This window comes from Anomaloglossus baeobatrachus, chromosome 4 (assembly GCF_048569485.1).
Source record: "Anomaloglossus baeobatrachus isolate aAnoBae1 chromosome 4, aAnoBae1.hap1, whole genome shotgun sequence".
NCBI classification, from domain to species: domain Eukaryota; kingdom Metazoa; phylum Chordata; class Amphibia; order Anura; family Aromobatidae; genus Anomaloglossus; species Anomaloglossus baeobatrachus.
The window spans coordinates 701,874,397-701,889,784 of record NC_134356.1 but is presented as its reverse complement, the minus strand read 5'-3'; the positions used below and the strand labels follow the sequence as shown (position 1 = coordinate 701,889,784).

General features: G+C 54.0%; 1 protein-coding gene across 1 annotated transcript; it reads right to left on the bottom strand.

Moving 5' to 3' along the window:
* Nucleotides 1-10,522: 10,522 nt before the first annotated feature.
* GIGYF1 (GRB10 interacting GYF protein 1) lies at nt 10,523-15,383 on the bottom strand (the record flags this gene model as incomplete). The annotated part of the gene is made up of 3 exons (XM_075344158.1): nt 10,523-12,877; nt 13,690-13,819; nt 15,312-15,383. Coding segments are annotated over 3 exons (255 nt in total), but the record flags the coding sequence as incomplete, so codon positions are not given.
* Between the last annotated feature and the right edge of the window lie 5 nt (nt 15,384-15,388).

Below are 15,388 nucleotides of genomic sequence, written 5' to 3'. Positions count from 1 at the left end.
ACAGCCCTTCCCTACGAGGAGGCAACCGCCGCCTGTAGGACTCTTCTACCTAGGCTGGTGTCCGCCGAAGCATAGGTATGCACCTGATAATGTTTGGTGAAAGTGTGCAGACTCGACCAGGTAGCTGCCTGGCACACCTGTTGAGCCGTAGCCTGGTGTCGTAATGCCCAGGACGCACCTACGGCTCTGGTAGAATGGGCCTTCAGCCCTGATGGAACCGGAAGCCCAGCAGAACGGTAGGCTTCAAGAATTGGTTCTTTGATCCATCGAGCCAGGGTGGCCTTAGAAGCCTGCGACCCTTTGCGCTGACCAGCGACAAGGACAAAGAGTGCATCCGAACGGCGCAAGGGCGCCGTGCGGGAAATGTAGATTCTGAGTGCTCTCACCAGATCTAACAAATGTAAATCTTTCTCATACCGATGAACTGCATGAGGACAAAACGAAGGCAAAGAGATATCCTGATTAAGATGAAAAGAGGATACCACCTTCGGGAGAAACTCCTGAATGGGGCGCAGCACTACCTTGTCCTGGTGGAAGACCAGGAAGGGAGCCTTGGATGATAGTGCTGCCAGCTCAGACACTCTCCGAAGAGATGTGATCGCTACCAGAAAAGCCACTTTCTGTGATAGTCTAGAAAGTGAAACCTCCCTCAGAGGCTCGAAGGGCAACTAGTACCCTGTTCAGATCCCATGGATCTAACGGCCGCTTGTACGGGGGTACGATATGACAAACCCCCTGCAGGAACGTGCGCACCTTAGGAAGGCGTGCCAAACGCCTCTGAAAAAAGACGGATAGCGCCGAGACCTGACCTTTAAGGGAGCTGAGCGACAAACCTTTTTCTAACCCAGATTGCAGGAAAGAAAGAAAGGTAGGCAATGCAAATGGCCAGGGAGACACTCCCTGAGCAGAGGACCAGGATAAGAATATTCTCCACGTTCTGTGGTAGATCTTAGCGGACGTGGGCTTCCTAGCCTGTCTCATGGTGGCAACGACCCCTTGGGACAATCCTGAAGACGCTAGGATCCAGGACTCAATGGCCACACAGTCAGGTTCAGGGCCGCAGAATTCCGATGGAAAAACGGCCCTTGGGACAGTAAGTCTGGTCGGTCTGGGAGTGCCCACGGTTGGCCGACCGTGAGCTGCCACAGATCCGGATACCACGCCCTCCTCGGCCAGTCTGGGGCGACAAGTATGACGCGGCTGCAATCGGATCTGATCTTGCGTAGCACTCTGGGCAAGAGTGCCAGAGGTGGAAACACATAAGGGAGCCGGAACTGTGACCAATCTTGCACTAGGGCGTCTGCCGCCAGTGCTCTTTGATCGCGAGACCGTGCCATGAAGGTTGGGACCTTGTTGTTGTGCCGTGACGCCATTAGGTCGACGTCCGGCACCCCCCAGCGGCGACAGATTTCCTGAAACACGTCTGGGTGAAGGGACCATTCCCCTGCGTCCATGCCCTGGCGACTGAGGAAGTCTGCTTCCCAGTTTTCTACGCCGGGGATGTGAACTGCGGATATGGTGGAGGCTGTGGCTTCCACCCACATCAGAATCCGCCGGACTTCCTGGAAGGCTTGCCGACGGCGTGTCCCCCCTTGGTGGTTGATGTATGCCACCGCTGTGGAGTTGTCCGACTGAATTCGGATCTGCCTTCCTTCCAGCCACTGCTGGAAGGCTAATAGGGCAAGATACACTGCTCTGATTTCCAGAACATTGATCTGAAGGGTGGACTCCTGCTGAGTCCACGTACCCTGAGCCCTGTGGTGGAGAAACACTGCTCCCCACCCTGACAGACTCGCGTCTGTCGTGACCACCGTCCAGGACGGGGGCAGGAATGATCTTCCCTGTGATAATGAGGTGGGAAGAAGCCACCACTGCAGGGAGTCTTTGGCCGTCTGGGAAAGGGAGACTTTCCTGTCCAGGGATGTTGACTTCCCGTCCCATTGGCGGAGAATGTCCCATTGAAGTGGGCGCAGGTGAAACTGCGCAAACGGAACCGCCTCTATTGCCGCCACCATCTTCCCGAGGAAGTGCATGAGGCGTCTTAAGGAGTGCGACTGACTTTGAAGGAGAGCCTGCACCCCAGTCTGTAGAGACCGCTGCTTGGCCAGCGGAAGCTTCACTATCGCTGAGAGAGTATGAAACTCCATGCCAAGATACGTTAGTGATTGGGTCAGTGACAGATTTGACTTTGGGAAGTTGATGATCCACCCGAACGCCTGGAGAGTCTCCAGTGCAACATTCAGGCTGAGTTGGCATGAGACCCAGACGATTGGGACGTCCAAAAGCAGTCCCTGGGTGGGTAAAGTAATACCTCAAGTGAGAGCTGCAAAACAGCCCTCTCCTACGAGGAGGCAACCGCCGCCTGCAGGACTCTTCTACCTAGGCTGGCGTCCGCCGAAGCGTAGGTATGCACCTGATAATGTTTGGTGAAAGTGTGCAGACTTGACCAGGTAGCTGCCTGGCACACCTGTTGAGCCGTAGCCTGGTGTCGTAATGCCCAGGACACACCCACGGCTCTGGTAGAATGGGCCTTCAGCCCTGATGGAACCGGAAGCCCAGCAGAACGGTAGGCTTCAAGAATTGGTTCCTTGATCCATCGAGCCAGGGTGGATTTGGAAGCCTGCGATCCTTTGCGCTTACCAGCGACAAGGACAAAGAGTGCATCCGATCGGCGCAGGGGCGCCGTGCGGGAAATGTAGATCCTGAGTGCTCTCACGAGATCCAACAAATGCAAATCCTTTTCATACCTATGAACTGGATGAGGACAAAAGGAAGGCAATGAGATATCCTGATTGAGATGAAAAGAGGATACCACCTTAGGGAGAAACTCTTGAATCGGGCCCAGCACTACCTTGTCCTGGTGAAAAACCAGGAAGGGAGCTTTGGACGACAGCGCTGCCAGCTCGGATACCCTCCGAAGAGACGTGACCGCTACCAGAAAAGCCACTTTCTGTGAGAGCCGGGAAAGTGAAACATCTTTCAGAGGCTCGAAGGGCGGCTTCTGGAGGGCAACCAGTACCCTGTTCAGATCCCATGGATCTAACGGCCGTTTGTACGGAGGGACGATGTGACAAACCCCCTGCAGGAACGTGCGTACCTGAGGAAGTCGTGCTAGACGCTTTTGAAAAAATACCGATAGCGCTGAGACTTGCCCTTTAAGGGAGCCGAGTGATAAGCCTTTTTCCAAACCAGATTGCAGGAAGGAAAGAAAAGTAGGCAATGCAAATGGCCAGGGAGACACTCTCTGTGTCGAGCACCAGGATAAGAAAATCTTCCACGTTCTGTGGTAGATCTTAGCAGACGTGGGCTTCCTAGCCTGTCTCATGGTGGCCACGACCCCTTGAGATAATCCTGAAGATGCTAGTATCCAGGACTCAATGGCCACACAGTCAGGTTCAGGGCCGCAGAATTCAGATGGAAAAACGGCCCTTGTGACCGGTCTGGTAGCGCCCACGGTTGGCCGACCGTGAGATGCCACAGATCCGGATACCACGACCTTCTCGGCCAGTCTGGGGCGACGAGCAGGGCGCGGCGGCAATCGGACCTGATCTTGCGTAGCACTCTGGGCAAGAGTGCCAGAGGGGGAAACACATAGGGCAGTTGGAACTGCGACCAATCTTGCACTAAGGCGTCTGCCGCCAGAGCTCTGTGATCGCGAGACCGTGCCATGAAAGTTGGGACCTTGTTGTTGTGCCGGGACGCCATTAGAAAGTTGATGATCCACCCGAAAGTCTGGAGAGTCTCCAGCACAACGTTCAGGCTGTGCTGGCATGCCTCTTGAGAGCGTGCCTTGACCAGTAGATCGTCCAAGTAAGGGATCACAGAGTGTCCGTGAGAGTGCAAGACTGCTACCACTGCCGCCATGATCTTGGTGAACACCCGTGGGGCTGTTGCCAGACCAAATGGCAGAGCTACGAACTGAAGATGGTCGTCTCCTATCACGAAGCGTAGAAAGCATTGGTGCTCTGTAGCAATCGGCACGTGGAGATAAGCATCTTTGATGTCTATTGATGCTATGAAATCTCCTTGAGACATTGAGGCAATGACTGAGCGGAGGGATTCCATCCGGAACCGCCTGGCGTTCACATGCTTGTTGAGCAGTTTTAGGTCCAGAACAGGACGGAAGGAGCCGTCCTTTTTTGGAACCACAAAGAGATTGGAGTAAAATCCTCGCCCCCGTTCCTGAGGGGGGACAGGGATCACGACTCCTTCTGCTCTTAGAGAGTCCACCGCCTGCAGCAGGGCATCTGCTCGGTTGGGGTGTGGGGAGGTTCTGAAGAACCGAAGTGGAGGTCGAGAACTGAACTCGATTCTGTACCCGCGAGACAAAATGTCTGTTACCCACCGGTCCTTGACCTGTGACAGCCAAATGTCGCAAAAGCGGGAGAGCCTGCCACCGACCGAGGATGCGGAGGGAGGAGGCCGAAAGTCATGAGGTAGCCGCTTTGGAAGCGGTTCCTCCATTTGCTTTCCTGGGGCGTGAGTGAGCCCGCCAGGAATCTGAGCTCCCTTGTTCTTTCTGAGTCCTTTTGGACGAGGAGAATTGGGCCTTGCCCGAGCCTCGAAAGGACCGAAACCTCGACTGCCACCTTTTCTGTTGAGGTTTACTTGCTCTGGGCTGTGGTAAGGAAGAGTCCTTACCCTTGGACTGTTTTATGATTTCAGCCAATGGCTCACCAAACAGTCTGTCTCTAGATAATGGCAAGCTGGTTAAGCATTTTTTGGAACCAGCATCTGCTTTCCAGTCCTTTAACCACAAGGCTCTGCGCAAAACCACAGAATTGGCGGACGCCATAGCGGTACGGCTCGTAGATTCTAGGACAGCATTGATAGCATAGGTCGCAAACGCAGACATTTGCGAAGTTAGGGACGCCACCTGCGGCACCGCTGGATGTATGATAGCATCCACCTGTGCTAAACCAGCTGAAATAGCTTGGAGTGCCCACACGGCCGCGAATGCTGGAGCAAACGACGCGCCGATAGCTTCATAGACAGATTTCAACCAAAGGTCCATCTGTCTGTCGTTGGCATCCTTAAGTGAAGCGCCATCCTCTACTGCGACTATGGATCTAGCCGCAAGCTTGGAAATTGGGGGATCCACCTTTGGACACTGGGTCCAGCGTTTGGCCACCTCAGAGGGAAAAGGATAACGGGTATCCTTAGAACGTTTAGAGAAACGCTTGTCTGGATGAGCGTCGTGTTTCTGGATCGATTCTCTGAAGTCAGAGTGGTCCAAAAAAGCACTTAATTTACGCTTGGGATACAGGAAATGGAACTTCTCCTGCTGTGCAGCTGCCTCCTCTGCAGAAGGGGCTGGGGGAGAAATATCCAACAGCCTATTAATTGCCGATATAAGGTCATTAACCATGGCGTCACCATCAGGGGCATCCAGATTGAAAGGGGCCTCAGGATTAGAATCCTGATCACCGTCCTCAGTCTCATCACAGAGAGACTCTTCTCGCTGAGACCCTGAGCAGTGTGATGACGTGGAGGGTCTTTCCCAGCGAGCTCGCTTAGGCTGCCTGGGACTGTCATCTGAGTCAGAGACTTCAGCCTGTGATGCTTGAGACCCCCTTGAAGTACGGATTAGTTCCAACTGAGGGGGACCGGAGAGCATAGACACAGCAGTGTCCATGGTCTGAGTAACTGGCCTGGACTGCAAGGTCTCCAGGATTTTTGACATAGTCACAGACATTTTATCAGCAAAAACTGCAAAGTCTGTCCCCGTCACCGGGGCAGGGTTCACAGGCGTCTCTGCCTGGGCTACCACCACATTAGGCTCTGGCTGACGAAGTGCCACTGGGACTGAACATTGCACACAATGAGAGTCGTTGGAGCCTGCTGGTAGATTAGCCCCACATGCTGTACAAACAGTGTACACAGCCTGTGCCTTGGCACCCTTGCGTTTTGCGGATGACATGTTGCTGCCTCCTCAGAGCAGTACAGGGTGTCCAGCCAAGAAGCGACCTTACAGTGCAAATATATATATATATGGTACTAAGAAAAAAGTACACTAATATAACACTGAGGCACTAGTGGGGCCAGCACTACTGTGCAGCTTACCGCCCGCTTAGGAGCGGGTGTGTGGGCGCCGAAATCCCTTTAGTCTGGGTCTCCCAGAGCCTGCTGCCTTTCCCCAGCCAGACCGCATGTGTAATGGCTGCCGGCGTCCTTGTGGAGAGGGGGGGCGGGCCCTGGGCGTATACAGACGAAGAGCGGGAAGTCTGCTTCCCACTGTGCCTAGTGAGAGGGCTGGAGCATGTAAATAAGCTCCAGCCCTCGGCGCTGCCAATTGAGCAGCGTCTCTCCCCTACCCTGATTGACAGGGTAGGGGCGGGAACGAAGCGGCGCTAGGCCGCAGAAGCCGGGGGCTAAAGTTAGAAGCGCCGCCGCCGTAAAAGCGCGGTCGGCGCAAAGTCCCCGGCGCACTACAAGTCGCAGCTGCGCCGCCGCTCCAGTAGCGGTCGGCGCAGTAGTTCCCAACATGTAACGTCACTCAGCAAAGCTGCAGTGACCTAACCCCAGCGCACAGCGCTACTGTCCCCGGCGCACTACAACGCTCAGCAAGCCTTGAGAGTGTCCGTGCCTGCCGGGGACACAGAGTACCTGAAAGTTGCAGGGCCTTGTCCCTGAACGGCACTCCCGCTCCAAATCCAGCAGGTTCTCTGGGTCTGTGGATGGAGCCCGGCCTCAGGGCTTGGAGGCCGGCAAGATCCCACTTCCACAGAGCCCTCCAGGGGATGTGGAAGGAAAACAGCATGTGGGCTCCAGCCTCTGTACCAGCAATAGGTACCTCAACCTTACAAGCACCACCGCGGGTGAGAAGGGAGCATGCTGGGGGCCCCATATGGGCCCTCTTTTCTTCCATCCGATATAGTCAGCAGCTACTGCTGACTACAAACAGTGGAGCTATGCGTGGATGTCTGACCTCCTTCGCACAAAGCAGAAAACTGGTGAGCCAGTGATCCCACTGGGGGTGTATAGCCAGAAGGGGAGGGGCCTTACACTTTTTAGTGTAATTGCTTTGTGTGGCCTCCGGAGGCAGTGCTATACATCCAATCGTCTGGGTCTCCCAATAGAGCGCTGAAGAAAGTGGGGTGAGAAGGGAGCATGCTGGGGGCCCTTTAGTATGGGCCCTCTTTTCTTCCATCCGATATAGTCAGCAGCTGCTGCTGACTAAAAACAGTGGAGCTATGCGTGGATGTCTGACCTCCTTCGCACAAAGCATAAAACTGAAGCAGCCCGTGATCCACGGGGGGTGTATATGCAGAAGGGGAGGGGCCTTACACTTTTTAGTGTAATACTTTGTGTGGCCTCCGGAGGCAGTAGCTATACACCCAATCGTCTGGGTCTCCCAATGGAGCGCCGAAGAAAAGTCTTTAGGGGGGACTGTTGAGGATAAGAATTAAGTATCCAAAAATACTTAATTCAGCCATTTCATAAACTCAGGTATATAGTTTAGTAGATGTAAACTACCGCACATATTTATGCATGTCTTTGTTCTTTTTACTAATACGTATATATGTATATTGCATATTCAGTGTATTTTCCATAGCACAGTATAGATCAGTATATGTAACTTGAAGATGGCTGCCACATCCTGTCTACACTCGGGATGATGAACGAATTCCTGGAGTCTGGACTGTCCAATCAAGAAGAGATTATGATAATTTCTATACGTCTTGAAGCCCCGACCTACGATACTTGATTGGACTAAACTTTTGTTTACACCACTTTACTTCTTGGTCCTATAGGGGCTTTGTCTAAGAATAAAGTTCAGTTGCCCAGCGTCTGTCGTGAGTCATAATTGATTCAACTAATGGTTATTCTTTCTCGTTGTGCACACACGACAATATCATTTGAAACAGCGGTCAGATCTAGAGGGACCGTTTGGGTCACGTCCTCAACAGTGGCACCGATCAGAAGGATGACTGTCCTAAGAATGTGCAGTCATGGGCAGAAGACGAAGACGATCATCGGCTCTCCTCATCTGCATCACCAGTCCTCACCACAGGGGAGCAGCAGAGGTCCGAACCACAAACAAGGACCCCACCGAATAAAGTCTTCTATCGGGGACGGGAGCACAAGCCCACAAGTTGGAGGGAATCATCCACGATGTCTGAGGCAGCGCTCTCCTCCTCAGCACACTCTATGACATCTTCCATTTGTGGAGTGATGGTCACGCAGGAGAGGATTTACACTTTTCCGCCATACTCACCATCTTCTCCCCCCACCAAGGAAATCAGGATCAGTCATTGGAATCGATTATTTGCTGACTTTCGCCTAAGGAGCGCTTATATGGGGCTTGGTCACCTTTTCACCTAGACGAGCAATATGGAAGTTAAGATGGGCTATGGCCGGTTGTGGAGCATCTCCGGGGCCAAGGAAAGCAGGACGATACAGTCCTAGAGGTCTGCTCCGATGGATCCCTGGCGGTCGCCCCCCCCACCAACCCCCCACTCCAGTAAAAACCACGCTCAATCTCTGCTTTGTCCAGTCAGATTTATTGTCACATTTTCTAAGTTGGGCAAAAAACCAGAGCGGGCGACAGCGTAATATCTGCACAGAGAAGCTTTATTCATCATAGTGGTAGCTGCTCCATCATAAAGATATCAATACAACAGCGCCATCCTGTGGTCATAGGGTTAACAATAAATGCTGACTACCGACCCCCTGCCCTCCAACTGACCCCGACATGACATCCACTGTGACCTCTACAGCTTGTGCCCGCCCTGCACGTTACTGCCAGGGGAGGCGCTGCCAACGCCTAGCACTAAATATATATTATATGCAGCGCTCGACCTCCCAGCCCCATATTCCAGGCATAATATACAAAGAAACAAATAAAAATGACTTTGCTCCATGGTCTATTTCTTGCTTTTTATTTACATCTTCTCTTATTATCCTCCAATCACAACCAGAGCTGCAGTCACAAATCCACTGGATTCCTGTGTGTAACCTGCTGTGGTGCATTATGGGAGATATCGTTTTATTTTTTTTTACCAGGCACTGTATGGTTAAAAAGAGAACAAAAAGAATAAAACCAAAAAACAAAAACAAACTACATCCCACCTGATGCAGCAGAGCGGAGCAGTGTGAGCGCAGCTCCGGCTGTGACTGGAGGAGAGCGCTATGCTGCAGTCACGATGAGGAGCCGTGAGGCCACAATCACCCCTGGACCCCCCATCATTAGCGGAGGGAGGGTGTAAATAATATAGCAATCTGAACCTGTGGCCAGGACAGTGGCGGGATTCCCGAGACCTCGCGGCGGGGCCAGCTCACGAGACCTCGCGGCGGGGCCAGCTCACGAGACCTCGCGGCGGGGCCAGCTCACGAGACCTCGCGGCGGGGCCAGCTCACGAGACCTCGCGGCGGGGCCAGCTCACGAGACCTCGCGGCGGGGCCAGCGCTCGTGGCGGGGCCAGCTTACGAGCGTGTAAAGCTAGTTCTGTTCACTTCCACCTTTTTTTAATACTGAAATAAGGCAAAAAATGTCACAAACTGGAAAGTGAAAAAAATGTTTGTTTTTAAAGATAAAAAAAATTGTTTAAAAGAACAGAGAGTCCTCAGTGGTTGATACCTTTTAATGGCTAACTGAAAAGATGGTAATAATTGCAAGCTTTCGAGACTACTCAGGTCTCTTCATCAGGCATGGTATAACACAAAATCTGAAGAGTCACGTATTTATACACAACAGGACTTAGAATAGTGCAGTAAAAAAAAAAAAAAAAAAAAAAGAACAAGTTATATGAAACAGAACTATCTCTATGGCAGGGGGACAAGCTGTTCTAGCCATAAATACTGATGCAGTTCAGTGTGAAAGTTTTATTGTCCTTTGATAAGGGTCTGGTCCAGGCTGTGACACGCTCGGATGGTCAGAGGAGCACATCTTTTAACTGATGTAAAAAGACATGAATCCATGAGACACATTCATTCCTTCTCTGAATGTGTCAAAGGTCATCATAAGTTTGTACTCCCATAGTCTCCTGTCTCTCTGGGACTTGAAGTTTCCTTTCAATACCAGCAATTTCATGAAATTGCTGGTATTGAAAGGAAACTTCAAGTCCCAGAGAGACAGGAGACTATGGGAGTACAAACTTATGATGACCTTTGACACATTCAGAGAAGGAATGAATGTGTCTCATGGATTCATGTCTTTTTACATCAGTTAAAAGATGTGCTCCTCTGACCATCCGAGCGTGTCACAGCCTGGACCAGACCCTTATCAAAGGACAATAAAACTTTCACACTGAACTGCATCAGTATTTATGGCTAGAACAGCTTGTCCCCCTGCCATAGAGATAGTTCTGTTTCATATAACTTGTTCTTTTTTTTTTTTTTTTTTTTTACTGCACTATTCTAAGTCCTGTTGTGTATAAATACGTGACTCTTCAGATTTTGTGTTATACCATGCCTGATGAAGAGACCTGAGTAGTCTCGAAAGCTTGCAATTATTACCATCTTTTCAGTTAGCCATTAAAAGGTATCAACCACTGAGGACTCTCTGTTCTTTTAAACAATTTTTTTTATCTCTACTGGCTAACACGGTACAAAGATATATTTTACTTGTTTTTAAAGAGGAATTAACCAGGCAAAACAGCGGTAGAGTGAGCGCGGACGTACGCCATGACACGTACGGAGGAGACTGACCCCCGGATTACAGGTGACGCCCCCAGTGAGGACAGGCACCTGCACCCATAACACGGGAGCCGTATATTGGGGGCTCCGTATGCAGGAGTGGGGGGAGCGGCGGCACGGTACTGCGGTGCCCCCTCGCCCCCGTATACGCAGCCGTACACGGACCTTATATACACATCATACATTCAGCACAATATAAGCTGGACGAGAATTACACCCGATTATATACAAGCAGTGAGCGCGGGGCCTCACTGTACACAACCCCCACCGCTATATACATGGCCCCCGGCCCTGGCGGTGGCGGGGGACGGGGGCCCGGAGCGGCGGGTGTGCTGGATACCAGCTCCTGCCCTAATACATTCTTGTGGTGAAGATAAACATGAAACCCACGGCAAACATCAGCGGATTATTTTTTCCTCTTTTTAGGCAAATTAGCGTTATTCCCCCCCGTTGAAGTCCTATTTACACAGTATATCATCTCCAGAGAGTTTGCAAGGGTTTGTTTTTTTGGGGGGTGGAGGAGGAGACACGAAGGTCCCCCCCGGCCCCCCGGGAAGTCTTTAAACACTGCTGTGTCGGAGAGCACCTCCTGAAGGGTCCGCTCTGGATCCCCCCTCCGGCGGGTCACACCTCTCGGCCAGTCCACAGATTAACCCTTTTAGCTTGTTGGAAGGTGGCTCTCCTAAAGTTCTGGTAGGGACTCGCAGCCCCGGCTGCTGCAGAAGCTCTTGGAGAGGGGGTGACAGAGCTGGTCCCGTCTGCTCCGCAGGAGAGCGGCGCGCCCTGGGCGGTGTCAATATTAAGGCAACGGCACCAAACGCCCAAAAAGCCAAGTCGTCTTTTCATGCGGACCCTTGAGAAGCTCCGTCCGAGGGGTCCGCACCGTCCTGTCCATCGCCGCCGTCGTGTCCAACGCCGGGACGGATTGTAAACAAAAGCAGAATAAAAACATTAACCGAGGAAAAGGGGGGAACACAAACGCCCCACATTTCTGGGAAATTAGGAGTAAGAACGGGTACCATGTCCTCGAGACAAAAAATAAGAAGTCACACAGAAGGCAAGGGTGCGAAATCCTCCAAACACTGGGGAGCGGCCAAGTCCTGCCGCTCGCGCCTCTGCCATCCTTCACGGGCAGCCCAGACCGAAAAGTAAGTGCACCCCTTCATCAGGGCAAGGGGGAAAGAGCACAAGGGGCTGAATCCGTTCAGGAAGGGATCACGTTCCAGGAGGGTTGTTTTTTTTTTTTTTTCAGCTGTTTTTGTAACAAAAAAAAAAATCACAACATTTTACATCTGTGCAAAAAAATAACCATTAAAAATGCAGATCCCCCCCTCAAAATTGCTAAGTGCATTCTTCAAGTTTTGATGGATTCTCTCCCCAATACGACGACGGGGACGAAGCAGAGCGTTGTCATTTTGCAAGAAGCGCTGAAAACTTTTTTTTTCCTTTGTTTTTTTTTTTTTTTAATTTTTTTTCATTATTATTTTTTTTTTTTTTTTTACTTTAAATTTTTTTTTTCTTTTCTCTTTTTTTAACAAAATATATTTAGCAAAAAAAAAATGTTTTTTTTTTGAGGAAAGTGTTTTTGGCTGTATTTTTTTCTTCTTTTCCCAAAATATTATATATATGTATATATATATATATATTTTTTTTTAATATTTTAACATATCCGTCTCCGGAATACTTCACTTTTTCATACAAAAAAAAATAAAATAAAAAAAATAAAATGGAAAAAGAAAAACAAAAACCTCCCAAATCAGAAACTGTCATTTAAAAAAAGAAAAAAGTCAAAAAATCAAAACGTTACATTTCTAACAAACAGTCAAAAGTCAATAAATCCAGTTTTACCCTTTTTTTCGGGTCTTTTTTTTTTTTTCTTTTTCCTTAGTTAAAAAAAACAAAATGAAAAAAAAACAAATGAGATTTTTGATCAGTTTCTGTAAAGTGCATTTTTTTTAAGGTGCTTTAAAATGAGTGCATTTTGTTTAGGGGAGCGGGGGGAGGGCACAGCCGGCGAGGCTCCCCCCTGCTCCCTGGCTCTGGGTGGGATCTCCCCCACCCCCTCCTTTCTCTAAGTCTCTGCCCCCCTCGTGCAGAGGGGGGGTAAAGTTTGCAGTGCAGAACAACCGCCGAAAACTCAAGAGTAAGTCGGCGGGTTAAGATGGCGTCAGAGGAAGGTGAGCGCCTCAGTAGTCGTCAATCGCCTCCATCTCGCTGGGGGAGCCGTGCAGGGAGTAACCTGGGGGACACAAGAAATCAGGGTCTAGTAACAGCCACCGGCCGCACCACGTCACCAGAGGGGACCCCCACACCGTCACCAGAGGGACCCCACCACGTCACCAGAGGGGCCCCACCACGTCACCAGAGGGGCCCCACCACGTCACCAGAGGGGCCCCACCACGTCACCAGAGGGGGCCCCACCACGTCACCAGAGGGGCCCCACCACGTCACCAGAGGGGCCCCACCACGTCACCAGAGGGGCCCCACCACGTCACCAGAGGGGCCCCACCACGTCACCAGAGGGGCCCCACCACGTCACCAGAGGGGCCCCACCACGTCACCAGAGGGGACCCCCCACACCGTCACCAGAGGGGACCCCCCACACCGTCACCAGAGGGGCCCCACCACGTCACCAGAGGGGGCCCCACCACGTCACCAGAGGGGCCCCACCACGTCACCAGAGGGGCCCCACCACGTCACCAGAGGGGCCCCACCACGTCACCAGAGGGGTCCCACCACGTCACCAGAGGGGTCCCACAACGTCACCAGAGGGTCCCACAACGTCACCAGAGGGTCCCCACCACGTCACCAGAGGGGCCCCACCACGTCACCAGAGGGTCCCACAACGTCACCAGAGGGGTCCCACAACGTCACCAGAGGGGTCCCACAACGTCACCAGAGGGGTCCCACAACGTCACCAGAGGGGTCCCAGAATGGGAATTGTAGCATGGGTTGGGAAGGGAGCGGTTTAGGAATTACCCACGCGTCATGGACTCCCAGTGATTGGATGATGAGGGCCGGGGGGCGCGGGGGGCCGGGCGCTCTACCTACCCAGGATACTGGGGTCTGAGTGTAACATGTGAAGCCGCCTCTTCATCTTACTGCTCTGGACGTCGTATCCGCTGCTGGGCTTGGAATTCTGCGGCGGCTGAAACATGGAGGGCGCCAACCAGGCGGCTTCCTGCAACAGAAGAGGCGAGCGCGAGTCATGACGTCCGAGCACTGCTGCTCCTCACCCTGATCGCAGCTTAGGATGTGCCCAGAGCGCCCCCACACTGCCCGACCCCAGAGCGCCCCCACACTGCCCGACCCCAGAGCGCCCCCACACTGCCCGACCCCAGAGCGCCCCCACACTGCCCGACCCCAGAGCGCCCCCACACTGCCCGACCCCAGAGCGCCCCCACACTGCCCGACCCCAGAGCGCCCCCACACTGCCCGACCCCAGAGCGCCCCCACACTGCCCGACCCCAGAGCGCCCCCACACTGCCCGACCCCAGAGCGCCCCCACACTGCCCGACCCCAGAGCGCCCCCACACTGCCCGACCCCAGAGCGCCCCCACACTGCCCGACCCCAGAGCGCCCCCACACTGCCCGACCCCAGAGCGCCCCCACACTGCCCGACCCCAGAGCGCCCCCACACTGCCCGACCCCAGAGCGCCCCCACACTGCCCGACCCAGAGCGCCCCCACACTGCCCGACCCCAGAGCGCCCCCACACTGCCCGACCCCAGAGCGCCCCCACACTGCCCGACCCCAGAGCGCCCCCACACTGCCCGACCCCAGAGCGCCCCCACACTGCCCGACCCCAGAGCGCCCCCACACTGCCCGACCCCAGAGCGCCCCCACACTGCCCGACCCCAGAGCGCCCCCACACTGCCCGACCCCAGAGCGCCCCCACACTGCCCGACCCCAGAGCGCCCCACACTGCCCGACCCCAGAGCGCCCCACACTGCCCGACCCCAGAGCGCCCCCACACTGCCCGACCCCAGAGCGCCCCACACTGCCCGACCCCAGAGCGCCCCACACTGCCCGACCCCAGAGCGCCCCACACTGCCCGACCCCAGAGCGCCCCACACTGCCCGACCCCAGAGCGCCCCACACTGCCCGACCCCAGAGCGCCCCACACTGCCCGACCCCAGAGCGCCCCACACTGCCCGACCCCAGAGCGCCCCACACTGCCCGACCCCAGAGCGCCCCACACTGCCCGACCCCAGAGCGCCCCACACTGCCCGACCCCAGAGCGCCCCACACTGCCCGACCCCAGAGCGCCCCACACTGCCCGACCCCAGAGCGCCCCACACTGCCCGACCCCAGAGCGCCCCACACTGCCCGACCCCAGAGCGCTCCCCACTGCCTCGGAGCATCCTCTCCTCTACTCCGAAACATGCACCTACAACAGAGTGCCCACCACTAACCTGGAGCATCTCCCTGCACGCTGCTCCCCTGGAGCCCCCACACCCATGTTCCAGAGCACCCGCTCCCCTGGAGAGCCCCCTGCACACACTCCACAGCGTCCCCCGCTCCCCCAGAGGTCCCCCTGCGAGTGCTCCCCGCTCCCCCGCGAGGGCCCCTGCTCCCCACAGCGCCCCCGCTCCCCCACAGCGCCCCCCGCTCCCCCACAGCGCCCCCCGCTCCCCCACAGCGCCCCCCGCTCCCCCACAGCGCCCCCCGCACCTGCTGACGTTGGCTGGCTTTGTACTTTGCTCGTCGTTCCAGGAACTGTTTAGCGAATTCTTTGGCTTCAAGTGTTT